Source organism: Pogona vitticeps, chromosome 2, assembly GCF_051106095.1.
Source record: "Pogona vitticeps strain Pit_001003342236 chromosome 2, PviZW2.1, whole genome shotgun sequence".
Classification (NCBI taxonomy): Eukaryota; Metazoa; Chordata; class Lepidosauria; order Squamata; family Agamidae; genus Pogona; species Pogona vitticeps.
Genome location: NC_135784.1, coordinates 32,531,078 through 32,549,012, shown reverse-complemented (window position 1 = coordinate 32,549,012; position 17,935 = coordinate 32,531,078). Strand labels below are relative to the sequence as shown.

General features: G+C 40.5%; 1 protein-coding gene across 3 annotated transcripts in view; it reads left to right on the top strand.

Annotated features, from left to right (window-relative positions):
- The window catches only part of LOC110088055 (histone deacetylase 11), a 34,814-nt gene extending 20,516 nt beyond the window's left edge, over positions 1-14,298 (top strand). For all 3 annotated transcript variants that reach the window (XM_072988865.2, XM_020810112.3, XM_072988866.2), the window contains 6 exons: positions 465-507; positions 1,507-1,583; positions 5,230-5,292; positions 6,823-6,919; positions 8,142-8,320; positions 10,050-14,298. In XM_072988865.2, coding sequence (XP_072844966.1) covers positions 465-507; positions 1,507-1,583; positions 5,230-5,292; positions 6,823-6,919; positions 8,142-8,320; positions 10,050-10,286 — 696 coding nt within the window. In that variant the 3' untranslated portion in view covers positions 10,287-14,298. The remainder of the gene's footprint in view (positions 1-464; positions 508-1,506; positions 1,584-5,229; positions 5,293-6,822; positions 6,920-8,141; positions 8,321-10,049) is intronic.
- The last annotated feature ends 3,637 nt before the right edge of the window (positions 14,299-17,935 follow it).

Here is a 17,935-nt window from a genome sequence, read left to right as displayed (position 1 = left end):
TCATATAGTTTTTAACAGGATTTCAGCAACATTGTACTGTATAATAATCTGTTGTTTCAGCTGAGACATATGAAGAGAGTGGAAGCTCACAATGACCTCTCTCTCTCTCTCTCTCTCTCTCTCTCTCTCTCTCTCTCTCTCTCTCTCTCTCTCTCTCTCTCACACACACACACACACACACACACACACACACACACACACACACACACACACACACACACACACACACACACACACACACACACACACACACACACCTCCCTTTGAAGTTCTTCTGCTCTACAATAGTTACGTTAGATTTAGTGAAAGAGTGTCCTGGAGTATTCACCCAGAGCTTTTCAAATATTGAAATTTGTGATATCAAATTTGTATTTATTTATTCTTTTTGCATAGGCTACATTAGCAAATACTGTTGTTGCATTGTGCTAAAGAATCAATTGGTTTGCTCTTCTCTTTTTGTAAAGGCAGGGAAACTGGCAATTGAGAGAGGATGGGCAATTAATATTGGTAAGTAGTTATACTTCCACAGTCTTCTCTCTCTCCCCTCACCAGGAATATTGATCCAGTGTCTTGGTCATCTCTCACATAGACGACGGCCATTTTCTGCTCTGCATTCTCATGTTTTGTCTTCTTGGACTCCCTACATCATCATGATCCAGCATGCAGCTGCCAACATCATTCCTCACTTGGATCAGACCAAGCCCTTCTGTATGGTTCTCCAATGGTTTTACATTCCTTCCTAGCTCCAGCTCAAATAACTTGTTCTTACTTCCGAAGCTGTCCATAGCCCTACCCCATTAGTGTGCCACTCAATTTTCATTATCCATCCTTCCCTGGGCTGTTTGTTTTTCTGTCTCCACCACATTTCTAATCTCTTGAATGATTCCTCCTTTTCTCCCTTATGAGCCCTTGTACTCAGAACCGCCCCAGAAGAGACATCTTCAACTTTTGATCTTCAAGTTGTTTGGACTTTAATTCCCAGACGCCCCAGGCAGCATGTTGAGTGGTCAGGGATTCTGGGATCCCAAACATCTGGAGGACTGAAGTTGAGAATTACTGTCACAGAACACCTATGTCTGTGCACATCCCTCTCTGAATCAATTTTTTCCATAAACCCTTTGGCAGAACATCTTAGTTTCCATGACCTAGCACAAGTAACCAGCTAACCAAGACTATTCATTAAAATTGGTGTGTGTGTGTGTTGGTAAACACAGCATGGCTAAGTGTTTAGGGCTCACACTTCTAGGGCAGTGGTTCCCGACCTTGTGTCTCCAGATGTTCTTGGACTACAACTCCCAGAAATCCTAGCCAGCACTGCTAGTAGTGAAAGTCTCTGGTAGCTGCAGTCCAATATAACATCTGAGAACCATTATTCTAGGCAATTGAGCATGTAATAGTAGTATATGGTAATCAGTTCAATTTATAATGACAATTGTATTTTCTGTGTCAAAAAGTTTAGCTAAATACATTAGTCACGTTAGTCACATATACCATGCCTTTTTCCAGGTGGTGGTTTTCATCACTGTTCAAGTGATAAAGGAGGAGGATTTTGTGCATATGCTGATATTTCATTGGCCATAAAGGTAAGAAAAGTCTTTAACTGGGATGTCTTTGATTTCTGTATCGCCGAACCTTTCAGTCATAGATACAGTAGTTCTGAAATGGCTACAGACAGCCATAGGAAAGCCCAACCCAGACATTAATGTGGAAGCCCAGTCTCTAAGGACTCGGCTCATGTGATCCACGCAGTTTTTCATTCAGGCACCACCAGAGCTTCAGAGAGAATTTTGTTGTTATTGCTGTTGTTGGACTATCCTGCTAGAATTTTCCAGCCAGCAGTGTTGTTTAGCATGATGGCTGGAAGATTTTGACAGTTGTGATCCAAAAAAGTAACTTGTCAAAGCTGTAAGCAGTGCCCTACGTCAAACATGTTTTGCTTTTGCCATTAATAGTACATCATTTCCTTCTGTTCCTGTAAAATGTGGACTTTGAGGGACAGCACACAAATAAATGGTGCATTATAAACAAATCTGTTGGTTAGACTGGGGATTTGATTTGTTACTATTTCGTGAATAAAATGAAGTAAATATTAATACATGCCCGGTGTGGTTTTGAAAAGGCTTTACAGTGGACCCTTGACTTACAGACGGCTTGACTTACAGACTTTTTGAGTTACAGACTTCTCTGGCCGCAAAATCTAGGTTTGACTTGCAGACTGAGATTTGACTTACAGACCAGAAAAAAAACCAAAATGGAACAAAAAAGGCCTGTTACGGGATTAATGGGTTTTCAATGCACTGTAGGTCAATGGAGACTTGACTTACAGACTTTTTGACTTGAGAACCGCCTTCCAATACGGATTAAGTTCTCAAGTCAAGACCCCACTGTAGTTATGAGGTGTTTTATAAAATAGATAAAATAGCTTTATATGATAGATAAAATACCCTGATTCCCCGAAAATAAGACGTAACCTGAAAATAAGCCCTAGTATGATTTTTCAGGATGCTCGTAATATAAGCCCTACCCCAGAAATAAGCCCCAGTTAAGTGAAACCCCGCTCTCCACCCTTGTGCAGCAACCAGAAGAAGATGACCTGACTGTATCTGAATAAATGTAGATGGTTGTACATGAAAAAAATAAAACATCCCCTGAAAATGAGCCCTAATGCATTTTTGGAGCAAAAATTAATATAAGACCCTGTCTTATTTTCGGGGAAACATGGTAGCTAACACATTTTATGTATCATATAGTCTAATATTCCATGAAGCATGCGATTTTAATTTCAGAATGGCTCTCGTTTCCCAGTTTGAAGAGTTTTCAATAAGCTGACCTTTTGTTCGTTTATTGCAACAGGAGCAACAAAGCATCTTGTGGTATTAAGAGTCTAACACACTTTTTGTGGTACAGTGGTGCCTCGCTTAATGATATTAATTGGTTCAAAAAAAAACATCGCTATGGGAAAACATCACTAAGCGAAACACCATTTCCCATAGGAATGCATTGAAAACCGGTTAATCCGTTCCAATGGGAACGGATTGCCGTCCTTAAGCGAAAATCCCCATAGGAAACATCGCTAAGCGATACTATGTTTCCCCCATTGGAATGCATTGAAACCTTTTCAATGCATTCCAATGGTTTTGCGATGTCCGTTTTTGCAATTTTAAGTGTGTCTTAAAAGGTTCATAAACGGGTTTAAATGCTTGGGATCGTTAGTGCACCTTCTAAATCCTTAGCAAACTTAATTTGGCTTTGATCTGACTCTTTGTTAATTTTTGGTGAATTTTTTTCTCCCCCATTGGAAAGCATTGAACTGTCGGTTTAACAGCTGTCAAACCGACAGTTCAATGCTTTCCAATGGGGGGGGGGGAATTCACCAAAAATTAACGAAGACTCAGAACAAAGCCAAATTAAGTTTGCAAAGGGTTTAGAAGGTGTACTAACTATTCCAAGCATTTAAAACCGTTTTTGAACCTTTTAAGACACTTTAAAAATAGCGAAAACGGACCTGTCAAAAGCTATTTCTAAAGTGTCTTAAAATGTTTGAAACCTGTTTTAAATGCTTGGGATCGTTAGTGCACCTTCTAAAACCTTGGCAGACCTAATTTGGCTTTGTTCTGAGTCTTCGTTATTTTTTGGTGAATTCTCCCCCCCATTGGAAAGCATTGAACTGCAGGTTTGACAGCTGTCAAACCTGCACTTCAATGCTTTCCAATGGGGGAGAAAAAGAATTCACCAAAAATTAACGAAGAGTCAGATCAAAGCCAAATTAAGTTTGCAAAGGTTTTAGAAGGTGCACTAATGATCCCAAACATTTAAAACCGTTTTTGAACCTTTTAAGACACTTTAAAAATAGCGAAAATGGAACATTTCTAAGCGAAACAGGGGACCTAAAACTGTCTTCGCTAAGTGAGGCAAGGTCCCGAACATCGCTATGTGAACTTTTCCCATAGGGAACATCGCTAAACGGAGCGCAAAATCACTCCAAAAACCTCATCGCTAAGCGAATACATCGTTAAACGAGGCAATCGCTAAGTGAGGCACCACTGTACATGGTTTTGTTGACCCAGTGTAATTCACAAGGGGCATTAAGTGTTATCCTCAGTCATCAGGATTATATACAATAGACAGGTTTTGAACAGCTAGGCAGAAATTGTGGGCAGTGAAGTCAGGAAGGAATGTACAGTTCATAATAATTATCATAACAGTGATAACAATACTGTAGTTACATAGATATCCTTGTATTTGATGTACACATTAACACCTACAGGGTAAAATCCAGTTGTGTAACTTTATGCTGGCGTAACCCAGATTGGGCATTAAAAATATTTCATTTAAACTCATGAAAAGCTTCCTAACCCTAACCCCAATCCCTTTTCTTGTTCTGAGTTTCTCTAGGGCTGCCTTTTGCCCTAAGGAGGCCTTGGGATCCTCAGCTTCACCGGGAAGGGGTAGGGGGAAAGAGATTTTAATCGTAAAAAATTGCTACCAGATCACCACTGGTGGTTGTAAATTCAGGTGGCTGCAATCTAGAGCAATTTTTTAACTATTAAAGGCCTCCCTTCCTCTGGATTTTGCTGGTAGTGTGACAAAAAGCCAAGATACTGCAGATAGAATTGAATCTCGTGGTGAATTCTTGTTAGTCTGAAGCCTGTCGTTGAGGTTCCTTAGTTAAAGAATGGTCTCCATGAAGTCAGCGAAAAGGTGTCCCGGGAAGCTGAAACGCTATCCCAGTGGTTTCCGAATATTACCATTTGACTGATGTCACATTGGACCTCAGCTTTTATGGTCACATCATTACGGTGTGCATACTGTATATTCCTGACCATTTTTAATGTTTCAGTTAGAGATGAGCACCAACCGCCAGTTTGGCCGTTTGTGCTGGTTTAGCTCTTTTTTGGCCATGCAGGTGTTTGGCGCTTCCCAGCCCTGCCTCCCCCAGCAGGCTCCCACTCAGAGGCAGTGCTGTGAGGATGTGGGGTGAGGAGGCTGAGGCGCAGCCTCTGAGTGGGCGCCCACTGGAGGAGGCAGGGTTGGGAAGCCCTCAACACATCGTCAGCCGAAAGACAATCCAGCACAAAATATCGTTTCGGAGGTTTGTGCCCTTCTCTAATTTCAATTATTTGATTAAAAAACGGAGCCCATGGTATAGTGTACTATTTCTGCAATATTTATATATGTTATTTCTTCCTTTGTTCTTTTCCTTTTAATTTTTGTTTTTTTGTATTCCAGTTTTTATTTGAAAGGCTAGAAGGAGTTTCTAAAGCAACTATTATAGATTTGGATGCCCATCAGGTGAGTGATAAGCTTTTTAAAGTTTTAATTCTAATTCAAAACAGAAGTCCGAAATCATGTCCCTCTGAAACATTATTCCACACAGAAAATTAGTATCTTTAGTGAAATAATATTTTGTTCATTTGTTTTGAACATATATTTTAAAACCAAAAACAAGGCATACATAAACCTTAATGGAATGATGCTGGATTGGCATTTGGGGGAAATTTTAAAATATTCACAGATAATAAAACACTAGGGGTTTTGCAAGGCCAGATAGGACTTACCATATTCAATGGACTCAGGATGGTGCGGTGGCAGCAGTTCCTCCCTCCCTCCCTCCCTCCCTCTCTCCCTCCGTCCGTCCGTCCGTCCGTCCGATCGGTCGGTCGGTCGGTCGGTCTGTCTGTCTGTCTGTCTGTCTGTCTGTCTGTCTGTCTGTCTGTCTGTCTGTCTGTCTATCTATCTATCTATCTATCTATCTATCTATCTATCTATCTATCTATCTATCTATCTATCTATCTATCTAATCGCCAGCCCCCAACTAGGTCACTATGCTATTCCATGGATTTCAGGTGTGTCCTCAACCCGCTGTGTTTTTTACTTGGTGGGAAAATGTCCAAACGGTAAAGAATCACACCCACCCTAAGTATGAATCCAGCTTCTTCTTCCCTTGGTCTCTTTGTCCCATCTTCTGCTGCGGCTAAACTCCCCTGGAGTCTTCGCAAATTCGAATCAGGACTGCAGGGTGTAACCTTGGCATAAGGCATATTATATGTTTTTCTTGAGGTTTTTTTTAAAAGGTTTTCCCTAAAATGAACCACAGACCGTGAAATCAGAGGGTACAGTTTAACCCCAACAGGGGGGAAAAATGGAGATTTGCTGAGTCAGCTCCTCTCTAAATTCCATTGATTCTGTGGGCCTTCTCTAGTTGTGACTTACTACTGGATTTCAGTCTTTACATACCTTGGTTCAGTCATCAATCCAATCCAAAAGGAGACTGCAGTCGAGATTTCAGAAGGAGATTGAGACTTGGGAGGGCATCTGTGAAATTTAATTCCCACCAGATTGCCAGCTATAACGGTGGAATATGATCCATCTTGGTCACACTTAATATAGGACTAAAACTTGGAAGCCAATTTGTATATTGATATTTAACTCCTAATTTATTTTTTCATCGGTTAAATTTTTAAAAATCAGCAATGCTGTTTTTGAGTATCTGTTATAATTTTTATTATTTAAATTCTTTTCTGACCATTTTTGGTATTTTAAAATTATTTATAATTTTACAGGTTTACAACTTAATTAGCAGAAGTTTTACAATTAATAAATTTCTCATTGTTTTACATAATCAAATCAACTTTCTTTAAAGATTTAACATTAATATGTTGCTACAAAAGGTAACATTCTCCAGTTTTAATATTGTTATTTTACATAGCAATAAACAGATGTATTAAGTGGGATAAAACTGGTAAAAGAAATGGAACTGTTCATTTATGTTGGTTGTTAATCTGGCTTGGTTTGTATTAAGTAGTTGTAATCATTTTACAGGGGAATGGCCATGAAAGAGACTTCATGGAGGATAGAAGAGTGTACATTATGGATGTTTACAACAGGTATATTTATCCAGGAGATGGATTTGCTAAGCGTAAGTAAATCATGTTTCCAAAATAAATGTGACTAGTTTAAAGTAAAATGTAAACCATAAATATAATTGAATACTGATAATGAAATTCAGTACTATACACCTCAGTGCTTTGTTCTGGTGTTTGAAATCTTGCCTGCGTGGTACATTATTGAGATCAGAGTGACAGGACGTCAGGGCCCTTGAATTAGGAATTAAAGAAGCAAAGCTGAGACACCACACTTAGGATTGTGAAGAAGTTTATGTGCAATTGGGAAAATAATTATTGGCTGTAGAGATGATTGCTTCAGGCCTCAGATGTTCTTGGACTACAATTCCCAGAAGACCTAGCTATTTGCTATGCTGTCTAGGACAGAGGTCCCCAACCCGCAGTCTGTGGACTGGACCGGTCCCGGTCCGTGGCTTTGCCAGGACTAGGCCAGAGAGACAAATCTCCTGCCCCCTACATGTGCAGACACATGCACACCCCTGCCACGCATGCACAGACTCTCCCACGCATGCACGACCCCTCCCATGCACACATGGAAGTCCTCCCCGCATGCTAAACCTGTGGAAGCAAAAATTCTGGTCAAGGGATTTTGATGGTTGTAGTCCAAAAACCCATGGGCAGAAACCCCTATTATTTTCTGCATACACTAGTGTGATTGCAGAAGTTGTGATGGCTAATTGAGGCTAACTAGTAAGGGTGCTCGTTGTATTTCTAGTAGCACACCCAGCACCTGACTGGGCATGGACTTGGCATCTCATTACTGAGCTTCATTTAGCTGCTTCAACTTTGGTTCTGGGGTGCCAAATTCAGGAACTGTAGGTTATGGACCCAGCTGTTAGAGATACATGTGCCTGCAGCACAGAAATAACTTAATTACTGCATGTTATCAAATAAAAACTTTGGTGTTATATAATTTTGAAGATAGATACATTGGTGCCATTTTCCTCCATTTGACAAAAGAGGAACAGCTTAACATTCACGTGTTAAAATTAACATGTCCAAAAACCTGTTGGGTACCTCCACTCGCACAACAGGAGGACTGCTGCTGTTTAAAGACTTCCCTTTTCAGTTTTTGAGTGCCCAGGGCTCACATACGATGTGATGAAGTTGCATGTACCCAATATTGGAAAAACAAAGTCTTTCATGAGCCATTATTTCTAAACTCTGCTCTTATTTTTCTCCCCACATCAAACTTCTCCTGCTGTCTGATTTTTTTTTTTTAATAAAAATGTTTAGGAGCCATTCGGTGGAAGGTTGAATTGGATTGGGGCACAGAAGATGGAGAATACCTTCAGAAAGTCAAAGCACACGTGGAATCTGCCTTGAATGAAGTGAAATCAGACATTGTTGTTTATAATGCTGGAACTGATATTTTGGATGGTGACCCCTTGGGAGGCCTGGCTATTTCACCTCAGGTTTGTATCGTGCAATACCAGTAGGATGCTTAAATCTACACTGATCCTCAAGTAAGCCAGTGCACTACTTCATCTGATATGCTTGCAGTACCCTGTTTTATTAATGTGCTTGTTTTAAATTTTGGATTTCTCTTGTTTTCAGTCTTGTGCTTTTGTTTTTTTCTCCACCAAATCATGTTAATTGAAAACCCTGAAATAGCCACTTAGTCTTGTGCCCAGGTTTTGTTTGAGTTTTGTAATGCACATCTGCGCTTTGTAACATCCTGTAATTCTCCGGATCAAATGGGTGCCTCCTAGGTCAGTGGTCCCCAGCCTTGGGCCTCCAGATGTTCTTGGACTACAACTCCCAGAAGCCTTCACCATCAACTGTGCTGGCCATGATTTCTGGGAGTTGAAGTCCAAGAACATCTGGAGGCCCAAGGTTGGGGACCACTGTCCTAGGTAACCTCAAAAATCCAGTATTATTGCAAACCAAATTCTGGCAGAAAGCCTGTTGTGCAGTTCCACAAGAGGTGTACGTTGCTGTACATTAAGAAATGAGATTTGGAAATGTTTCTCTGGGGCACTGAATATAGGTTTCGATCCCTCTGTTACATTAAAGTTTTCAGTCTCTCTCTTTCAATTATGTTAGATGCCTGGCAGATCACTAATTGTCTTTTTTAGCCACTGAAGTTCCAATCTCCTTCATTCATTTTATCATGGTTCCTCCAGAGTAAATAGATTCTAGATTACAACCACTTCAACCACTGCTATAGTACATAATTTGTAGAAACTTTAATGCCTTTTATTTAATATCAGTTGTAATATCCATACAGTGGCCGGAATCCTGTTTTGTGTAACTTGCTGTGGCTAATTGCAGTCAATTGACAAGGTGCTGGGACAAGTCTCAGTTGTGCAATCTGGCACATAACCAAGCATGCAAACAAAATGTACCCCAGAACATTATCGGTTAGACCCCATTACAGTATATGGCAAGTTCTCCTAAAAGATTCTGGCTATATTATGAAACCATAAAGGATGAGGCGGAGTGGAAACTGTGTGGCCCTCCAGATATTACTGAATGATCTGAGCCTGCCTGGATGTTAAGATCATCAGGGGAGGCCTTTCTCTCAGACTCACCACCCTCTCAGACTACACCCAGACTCTGGAGACTCTTCTGCAGGACAGGTTGACCTCATCTCTGCTGTCCTTCTGCAAGCAGGCAAAGACCTTTATCTTCAGACAGACTGGGAGGTGATTTTAAACGGGAGTGTTGTCCCTTGTTGTTTTTGAATGTGTTTTGGGGGTTGGTTTTGCTTACCGTTTTTGGGTGGCATTTGTTTTATCCTTTTTACTATCTGTATACTTACTGTTTTTAGCTTTTAATTATTGTCTTTTAATTATGTAAGCTGCCTTGGATCCTTCTTAAGAAGAAAGGCAGGGTAAAAACAAACCAGTTACCAGCGTACTGCATGATTGGCCATTATGGCTGAGAGTGTTTGGAGTTGAGATCCAGCACCATCTGGAATCTTAACTTGGTTTTTTGGACTAAACTCCTAGAAAGTTAGTTTTTTGGACTAAACACCTAGAATTCCGGTGAATTTTAAGAGCTGTAGCCCATAACTGCGACTTCCTGAAGCTGCGATCTGGAGAGTTACATATTCCTCCTCCATCCAACAAGGTTTATGAGCTACAGTGAAATTTAATATGTGCATTCTGTTTCCTTTTTGTTGATGTTGTAAATGTGCAGGGCATTATCGACAGAGATGAAATCGTATTTAGAGCTGCTCGAAAACACAAAATTCCCATCTTGATGGTGACCTCTGGAGGCTATCAGAAGAGGACAGCACGGATTATTGCAGATTCTCTTCTCAACTTGCACAGCATTGGGCTGATTGACAAGGAGCTTGCAACTGGGGAAGCGAGAGATGCACAGGTAGAAATGATGAGCAGAGAGCCGAAGGACGCCCGTCCAGCTCGTCACTAAAATAGGACGTGTTGTCGATCATTGCATAGGATTGGAGTGACTCTCTAATTGTTTAATATTTAAACCTCAAGACAGGAAGTATCCACAGTTCTTATAGAATTAACAAACTCTAATGAGTGAAGGGGGGGGTCTTAATTTGTTAACACTGACAGTCCGGTGGAGAATACAAATGAATGGATGTTTCTCATGGCTTCTTCCAACACTTTTAAGTGCTGCTTTGTTAATGCAATATGGACGTATGAACCGAGGGTAGATACTTACATTCAGTGTAATGTAATACAAAAATACATTATTGCATTGATGTCTTCTTGTACAGTCAGTGTATAAGAAGACATTAATACTGTATCATTTTTGCCTCCCAGTGGCCTGCCCCTTTGATGAAAAGGGAGTCATGTATGTAAGATATGAAGAATGCACCAATTAAAGGGTGCAGCCTTTCTGCAGGTCAGTAGACCGCTTGATGCCTAGAGCAGGAGTATTTTGAGGAGGACTGTTAAGATATGTGTAGCCTGCATAATTAAATTGTAAACCGCCCAGAGAGTGCTTGAAGTGCTATGGGGCGGTATATAAGCAGCATGCTTTGCTTTTTGCTTTTATATTGCAAGTGTGAAAACAGTAATGGATGTAGAACTACAACACAAGGTACTGTTTCATCCATTTCCAGCCGATTTCCTGCAGGCAAAGAGCAAGCCTGTTTGAATGTGAGAATTATTTTTCTTTAATGAGTAGTTGATTATACTTAGCCGAAGGAAACACGTTTAATGTGTTCCTATGGGCAAAAAGCTCACCATTATGCGGAAATCCTCCATGTGGCTGCCATTTTCGCTGCCCAGTAAGCGAGGAAAGGGCGTAAAAACACAGCAGGCGGCCATTTTCTTTACCTGGCGGCCATTTTGGAACCGCCGATCAGCTGTTAAAAAACCATCGCTATGCGAAAATCAGTAAGCAAAACGCTTACCGTTCATCGCAAAGCGATGTTTTACCATTAGAAACATCGCAATACGATCACTTTTGCGATCGCAAAAAACACATCGCTATGCGGATTTGTTGTTAAACGAATCACTCGCTATGCGGGGCACCACTGTACAAAGATCTAGGAAGTGTTAAACGCACAGATTTGTGCATGCAGCTCTGAATTATATTCACATATCAGATGAATAACTACCATGTTTATCATCCTTGGTGGAAGTGAGAAGTGTACAGTTACAATACCCCCGCATAGCGACGAATCCACATAGCAATGATTTTTTCAGAACGGAATATTGTCGCTATGCAGGGCACCACTGTATTTCGTCTCCAGAATGTCATAAGAAAGCATTGCTATCTCATTACTTTTTGTATTGTGTAAACATTTCAGATTATGTTAAAAGAGTTTTTAAAAATTTATTTTGGAAGGATACAGTAATTTAGTAAAAAGATAAATGAAATGAAAATGTATCCTAAAATTTTTTCTTAGGAAACGATGAAATCTGTAGTACAGTGGTACCCACTTAATGCTTACCCCCGCTTGACGATGAATCCGCTTCACGATGAAGTTTTTGCAATCGCAAAACAATGTTTGAATGGGTTTTTTTCGCTTTGCGATGATCGGTTCCCTGCTTCGGGAACCGATTCTTCGCATTATGACGATCAAAAACAGCTGATTGTCAGGTTTCAAAATGGCCACCGGGTGTACAAAATGGCTCCCCGCTGTGTTTAGAAAGGCTTTTTTTTGCAAGAGAGGGAGCAGAAAATGGCTGCCCTATGGAGGATCTTCGCTGGACGGAGAGTTATTCAGCCCATTGGAACTCATTGAACGGGTTTTCAGTGCACTTCAATGGGATTTTTTATTTTGCTTGACAAGGATATCGCTTAACAGCGATTTTGCTGGAACGGATTCGTCAAGCAAGGCACCACTGTAGATGCTAGCATGACTGAAAGGGCCTTAAGTTTTAAAAGGTATTTTATTTTATTATGTCTCTCAATACTGGATTATACAGACATATTAGCCTACATCTGATGAAAGTTCCAGGTAGAGTAGAACATGGACTTGTAAAGCAACCCTTATTTAATCCCACTGATTCAGTGGATCACCTATAGTTGGTACTAGCAACTGGATTTCAGCCTGTGGCCAAAATCCATGCAAATTGTGTAACTGTTTGGAGACAAGTTGCCCCAAGTTACGAAATCACCCTGGACATTATCAGTTGCATGCTAAGTCACACAATTTTGTATACAACAGAGAATGTCTATAGATAAAACCATTTGTGTTCTGCCGACAAAAGTGGGCAAGAGCATTTGGGTCAGAATCTTTTAAAAACCATTGCGACATCTGACTTTGATTATAGAGCTCTCATTAATATTAATGGGTAACATTATGTGGTATTACTGTATAATTTTATGAATAGAAGAGGTCCTGAGATATATATATATAAAATAATATTAAGTCATGCAAATAAGTTTAATGTGTGTAATATTTATTCAGTAGTTTCTTTAGGCATGTGGGCAAAAGTCCCATTTTCTCTTACAAGACACATATTCGTTTTGCATCCGTGTCATTAAATTACAAAAGGGAGTATTAACTACTTCTTTTTAAAATGTCAATACTTTCTAATATGAAAAATGATGTAATTTATAAAACTGAAGTCTGCATTAATTGGGGGGGAGTGTAGCTCATTTGTGCCCCTTGTTGCACTAGTTTTTATCAACCTTTATAGCTGAAGGCAATAGCTAAAACAGAAAGTGTGCCATACGAAATGTTCTCGTAGATATTAAATAGGTTAATTGAATTGTTGAAATAAGCTGCCAATTGCCTCTTGCCCCTGAAATGCTAGGGAATGCTGAGAGTGCAACTCAATATAATCACTTACTAACACTGCCTCATTGAAGTCAGTGGTTTTTGTTGATCTTGGAGTAAGTGAGTTTAGCAGGATGGAGAACCTTTGATCCACAGACTCTCTCCTACCGGTTAGCCAATCTCCTGTCTGTGATTCCTTTCTTCCCCTACACTCCAGCTGTTTCTAGTATTCAGATGAGCAGTACACTGGATGGGGGGATCAGAAAGAGTAACGCAAACCTACTGTCTTCCATTTACTGCTGCAGCATTTGCTGTTTAGTTGAATAGCAGAAAAATAGCTGAGATGCTAGGAAAGGGGTTGGGGACGTGCCCCATGAATGCAGGGTTCTGCCTGGGACCAGAAACAAATGGGTGGTCTCTCTCTCTCTCTCTCTCTCTCTCTCTCTCTCTCTCTCTCTCTCTCTCTCTGTGTGTGTGTGTGTGTGTATGTGTGTGTGTAGGAACTGATGAGAATATGTAGATAACATCAAATACGGTTAACTGATTTTGGACGCTTCTTCAATGCATTCAGTTTTCTGTGGATGTCAGGGATTGTTCCAAAATGGATGTTAGTTTTGCACAAAACACTGTCCTCAGAAAGGCACACAGATACCCAGGCAGGAAAAGATTATTTGTTGGCTCCTAGATGTTCACAGGTAAAGTGGCAGGGTGTGACATGATTATAGGATGTTTTTGTGTCTAAATACTAGAATAAGCTTTTTGTAGGAGAGGGGAGGATCTGCTGTTTGGGTAACAGCCTATCCTCCATATTACTTTATCCAGGGTTCATGCTCTGGAGAGGACACTCCTCGATACAGAGCACGTTGCCATGGTCTCTCGAGACTGAAGGATGCCTATGATGATGAGCATTCGAGTAAAGATGTAACAGAAATGCTTTAGTAGCAGAAAAAAACCAGCTTGTGGTGATTTTTTTTAGAAGTTAATTTGACACTTTGGACTGATGGCAATATTATCTTCAAAAAGCACTTTCATTATAATGTTTAAAGTACTATTAAAATCTTGATGTATTTTTTATCTTGCCTAATGTGTTATCTGGAGTTATAATTTGAAATAACTTTTATAATGTTTACATTTGTATCCATTAAGTTTAAACACTGTTAATTGTCATGTAATAAACTAAAAATCCTGATTATATTTAATGTTATTTATGGATCAAATTAAAATAATGCTAATTTTTTCCTGAGTATTTTTTTCTTTTTCAATATTTTATAGATAACAAAGCACCTCTATTTAATAATACATAAGCATTCTAGAGACGTAGTCCATACTTACATACTTAGCTGTAAATTCTGGTTAACTCAGTAAGTTACTTCTGATCAGATACGCATAAGAGTACAGTGCTTAAATACGTGTTTTTTTAACAACGGAAACCAATGCAGTTTTATTCAGAAGTACGTTCCACTGAATTCAGTGCAATTTACTTCTGAATAAACAAACTGCTGGATAGCTCAGTGGTTTAGGTAGGTTAAGGGTTCAATTCCCAACTGTGCCTCTTTGATGGGCTGAACTCAGTGATCTATATGGTCCCTTCCAGCTCTGCATTTCTAAAATAATAAAAAGCATGCATAGAATTGCTGTCTAAAGCTGTGAGAGACAGAAAACTGAGGCAAACGTGCACACATTCTTTCAGTTCCTTTCATTATTAAACTTTGTGGAAGCCAAAGGAAGACACCAAATAATAGCAAATTTATACAAAGCCTTCTTTGCTCAAAATGCTCAAATTACTGTTATTTTGATCTTACCTACTTTGGGGCTTTTCTGTTCTTCTCCCATCCCATGATGTTTGAACTACTATGTAATAACAAGACTTACAGAGACTAAAACAAGCACAGCATTTTAGCTGGTCCTAATTAAGCCAATGTCCAATTATGGCTTTTGTGTTTTTTTTTTAATTATGAGCAACAACAACTGGGTTTGTTTGGTGATTTAAATGTAGGTGTTTTAGCTGGTGTTGCATGGGAAAAGGACGTACTGTATACGGACAGAATGCTTATTGCATGGAAATTTATGCATCTCTATTTAATGATGCAGCAAAAACAAGAGTTATTGGCCTCTTACAGAGGAGATTTAGCCTGCTCTTGTGAACTATAGTCCCATTCCTCAGCTGCATGTGAGGAAGTGGCCAATGCCAGGAAAGCTAAAACTTCTTAGGCTTTTGAGGCACCACAAATTTCTTCATTTCAAGAAATCTCCACTCACCACACAATACTTGCTTTTGTTCTGCACAATCCCTTGACCAAACGTCTTGTTTACTGGCATGTATACTCTTTGCCAGGCCCTCCTGTCTTCCACTGCCTCCCGGAGTGGAAGACAGGAGGGCCTGGCATTTTCTAGTCCATGGGGTCATGAAGATTTGGACACGACTTAATGACTAAACAACAACAAAATACTCTTTGTGCCTGCTTATCACAAGAAAAGGAGATTTTTGGATTAGTGAAGAATATATAAAACAAAAAAACAGAGTCTACCTTGCAGTCAGCTATCAGCTTTACATTCCTTCCTTCCCAATCCAAAGGACTTGTTGCAAGACGCAAATTAAAACTATAACTCAAATAGTTATAAAAAGGCAGGAGGGCCTGGCATGCTCTGGTCCATGGGGTCACAAATGGTCGGACACGACTAAACAACAACAATAACTCAAATATTCCTTTTGAAAACTAAGAAAACAGCCTCCTTCATTAACCCAGCTGAAATGTCAGAGGCCTGCTTGAATAATAAGGGCCTGGCAATCAGAAGGAAAACAAGGAGGGGGCAGGGAGCTCTCGAACCCACTGGGGCTGAAAGGGGACAGAGGAATACAGTTAATGAGTCATTAGAAACAGAACTAGAAGCAATACAAGATGTCTGGGGAAAAGAAAGACCAGATGTGAGATGGATTGACTCAACAAAGGAGTCCGTGGCCTTGAGTTTGCCAGATCTAAGCAAGGCTGTTAATGACCAGGCTTTTTGGAAGTCACTAATTCATTTGGTGCCCCAAGTTGGACATGACTTGATGGCGTAGCACAACAATAGAGGAGAGCAAACACAGGTGGTTGTAATCCTCCTGGGCCATTTGAATCAAGCATCTCCTCCTTGCTTGGCTGTTTGACACCGGAAGAACTGAGAAGTGTGCCCATGGGATGGGAAGAGGTGTGGGGTACTTCAGAGAAAACAGATTTCATGGTGGAAAGAGTGGCGGCTGAAACCTTCCCATGCTTGTCATTGAGAGTGCATGAGGGTGGGTGGGAAAGTGTGGGTGGTTTTCTCCGCATGTAGGGAAAAGCTGGATGTGTAAAAAAGAGTGGCAGGGAAGTAGTTATAGAACTCTATTTAAAGAGCTGCCAAAGTTTACCCAGGACCAATAGATTTTGAAAGACATTTCAACAGCATTTAAAGACATTTTCACAAGCAACATTTTGAAGACATCCTCTCTAAATCCATCTAGTCTGTCTTATTTAAAGATAACAGTAATCATGTGTTACTAAGGTGATCCCAACCAACAACAACCATTTCAAGGGTTTCTAGGTAGAGTGCTCAGAAATGGCTTACCTTTTCCCTCCTCTCTAGGTGTCTTGGGACTGGGCAGCTTTCCCAAGGCTAACCAGACTGGCTCTTTTCCCTGGAAGCACAGTGGGAAGTTGAACTCCCAACCTCTGGCTCCATAGCTAGGTCTCAGACACACTGAGCTATCCAGCCATCCATGTACAGGTAAGGGACAATAAACAAGGGGGCAATCAGGGACCCCGATATTTTCCATCCAGAGTATCTGGACAGTAGATGCAGAAGGCATACAGGTGACCTGCTTACGGCCTCTTCCCTTCCAAGACATTGTAGGTCTGTTTAAATTATAAAAAATCATTCCTAATGTTGTAAAGATTCCCCTTGACATTTTTAGTCCAGTCATGTCTGACTAGGGGGCGGTGCTCATCCCATTTTGTTGTAGTTACATATAAAATTTATCATAAGCAAGTTAGTGCTAATTGGTATCCCCTTTGCCCTCCTTTACTGGCAAGACTACCTTGTGGGAGAATCTAACCCTTTTACTCCATCATAGGCATCCTTCAGTCTTGAGAGACTATAGTAGTGTTTTCTGTATGGAGGACTGGAACAGCGTCTAGTGTTTTCACGCTGTACATGAAGTTGGAGTGTCCTCTCCAGAGCATGAAGCCTGGGTAAAATAATATGGAGGATAGGCTGTTACCCAACCAGCAAATCCCCCCTCTCCACGTCACTGAAATAGTCCAATGGAAAGGCAAGAGCCAATACAACTGGTTTAACAGTACATTAACCACTGCCTTGTGGCTATATCCACTGATGGAAAAGGCTTCAGGAGTTAACCTCGAGGCAAAATCCGGAGCTGGAGTCTCAGAGGCAGTTCGTGTCATTCTGGCAATTCCTGCAACATTGCTGGAATCAGCTGTATTGACCTTTACTAGAAGTCTCTAAAATTTGCTGAGGGGAAGGGCCAGAAAGAACCAGCAGTGCAACACTCTTTGCTGTACACTCCAGTAGCTGCAGTTTGCAATGCTCCTCTCACTTTAGCCTTGCTTATATACAGTGGCCTGTGGAGGCTACAAACTGGTGACAAATTATGTAGGAAGCAAGTAAATTAGTTTCTGCTCCCCTCCCCACTCCTGCCAATTTCTAGGTGCCAAAAGAACAAAAATACCTCAGGAAAAGTATATTTGCAAAGATGAGGAAAACCTTTATGTGGGTCAATCACGGGACTTTGCCAAAGAGATAGCTCTGTCAGTATCTGAAAGTTCAACACCAAGATTTGGTCTCAGCCTTGTGGCACATTGGTTAAATGGCACAGTGGTTAAACGTCTGTACT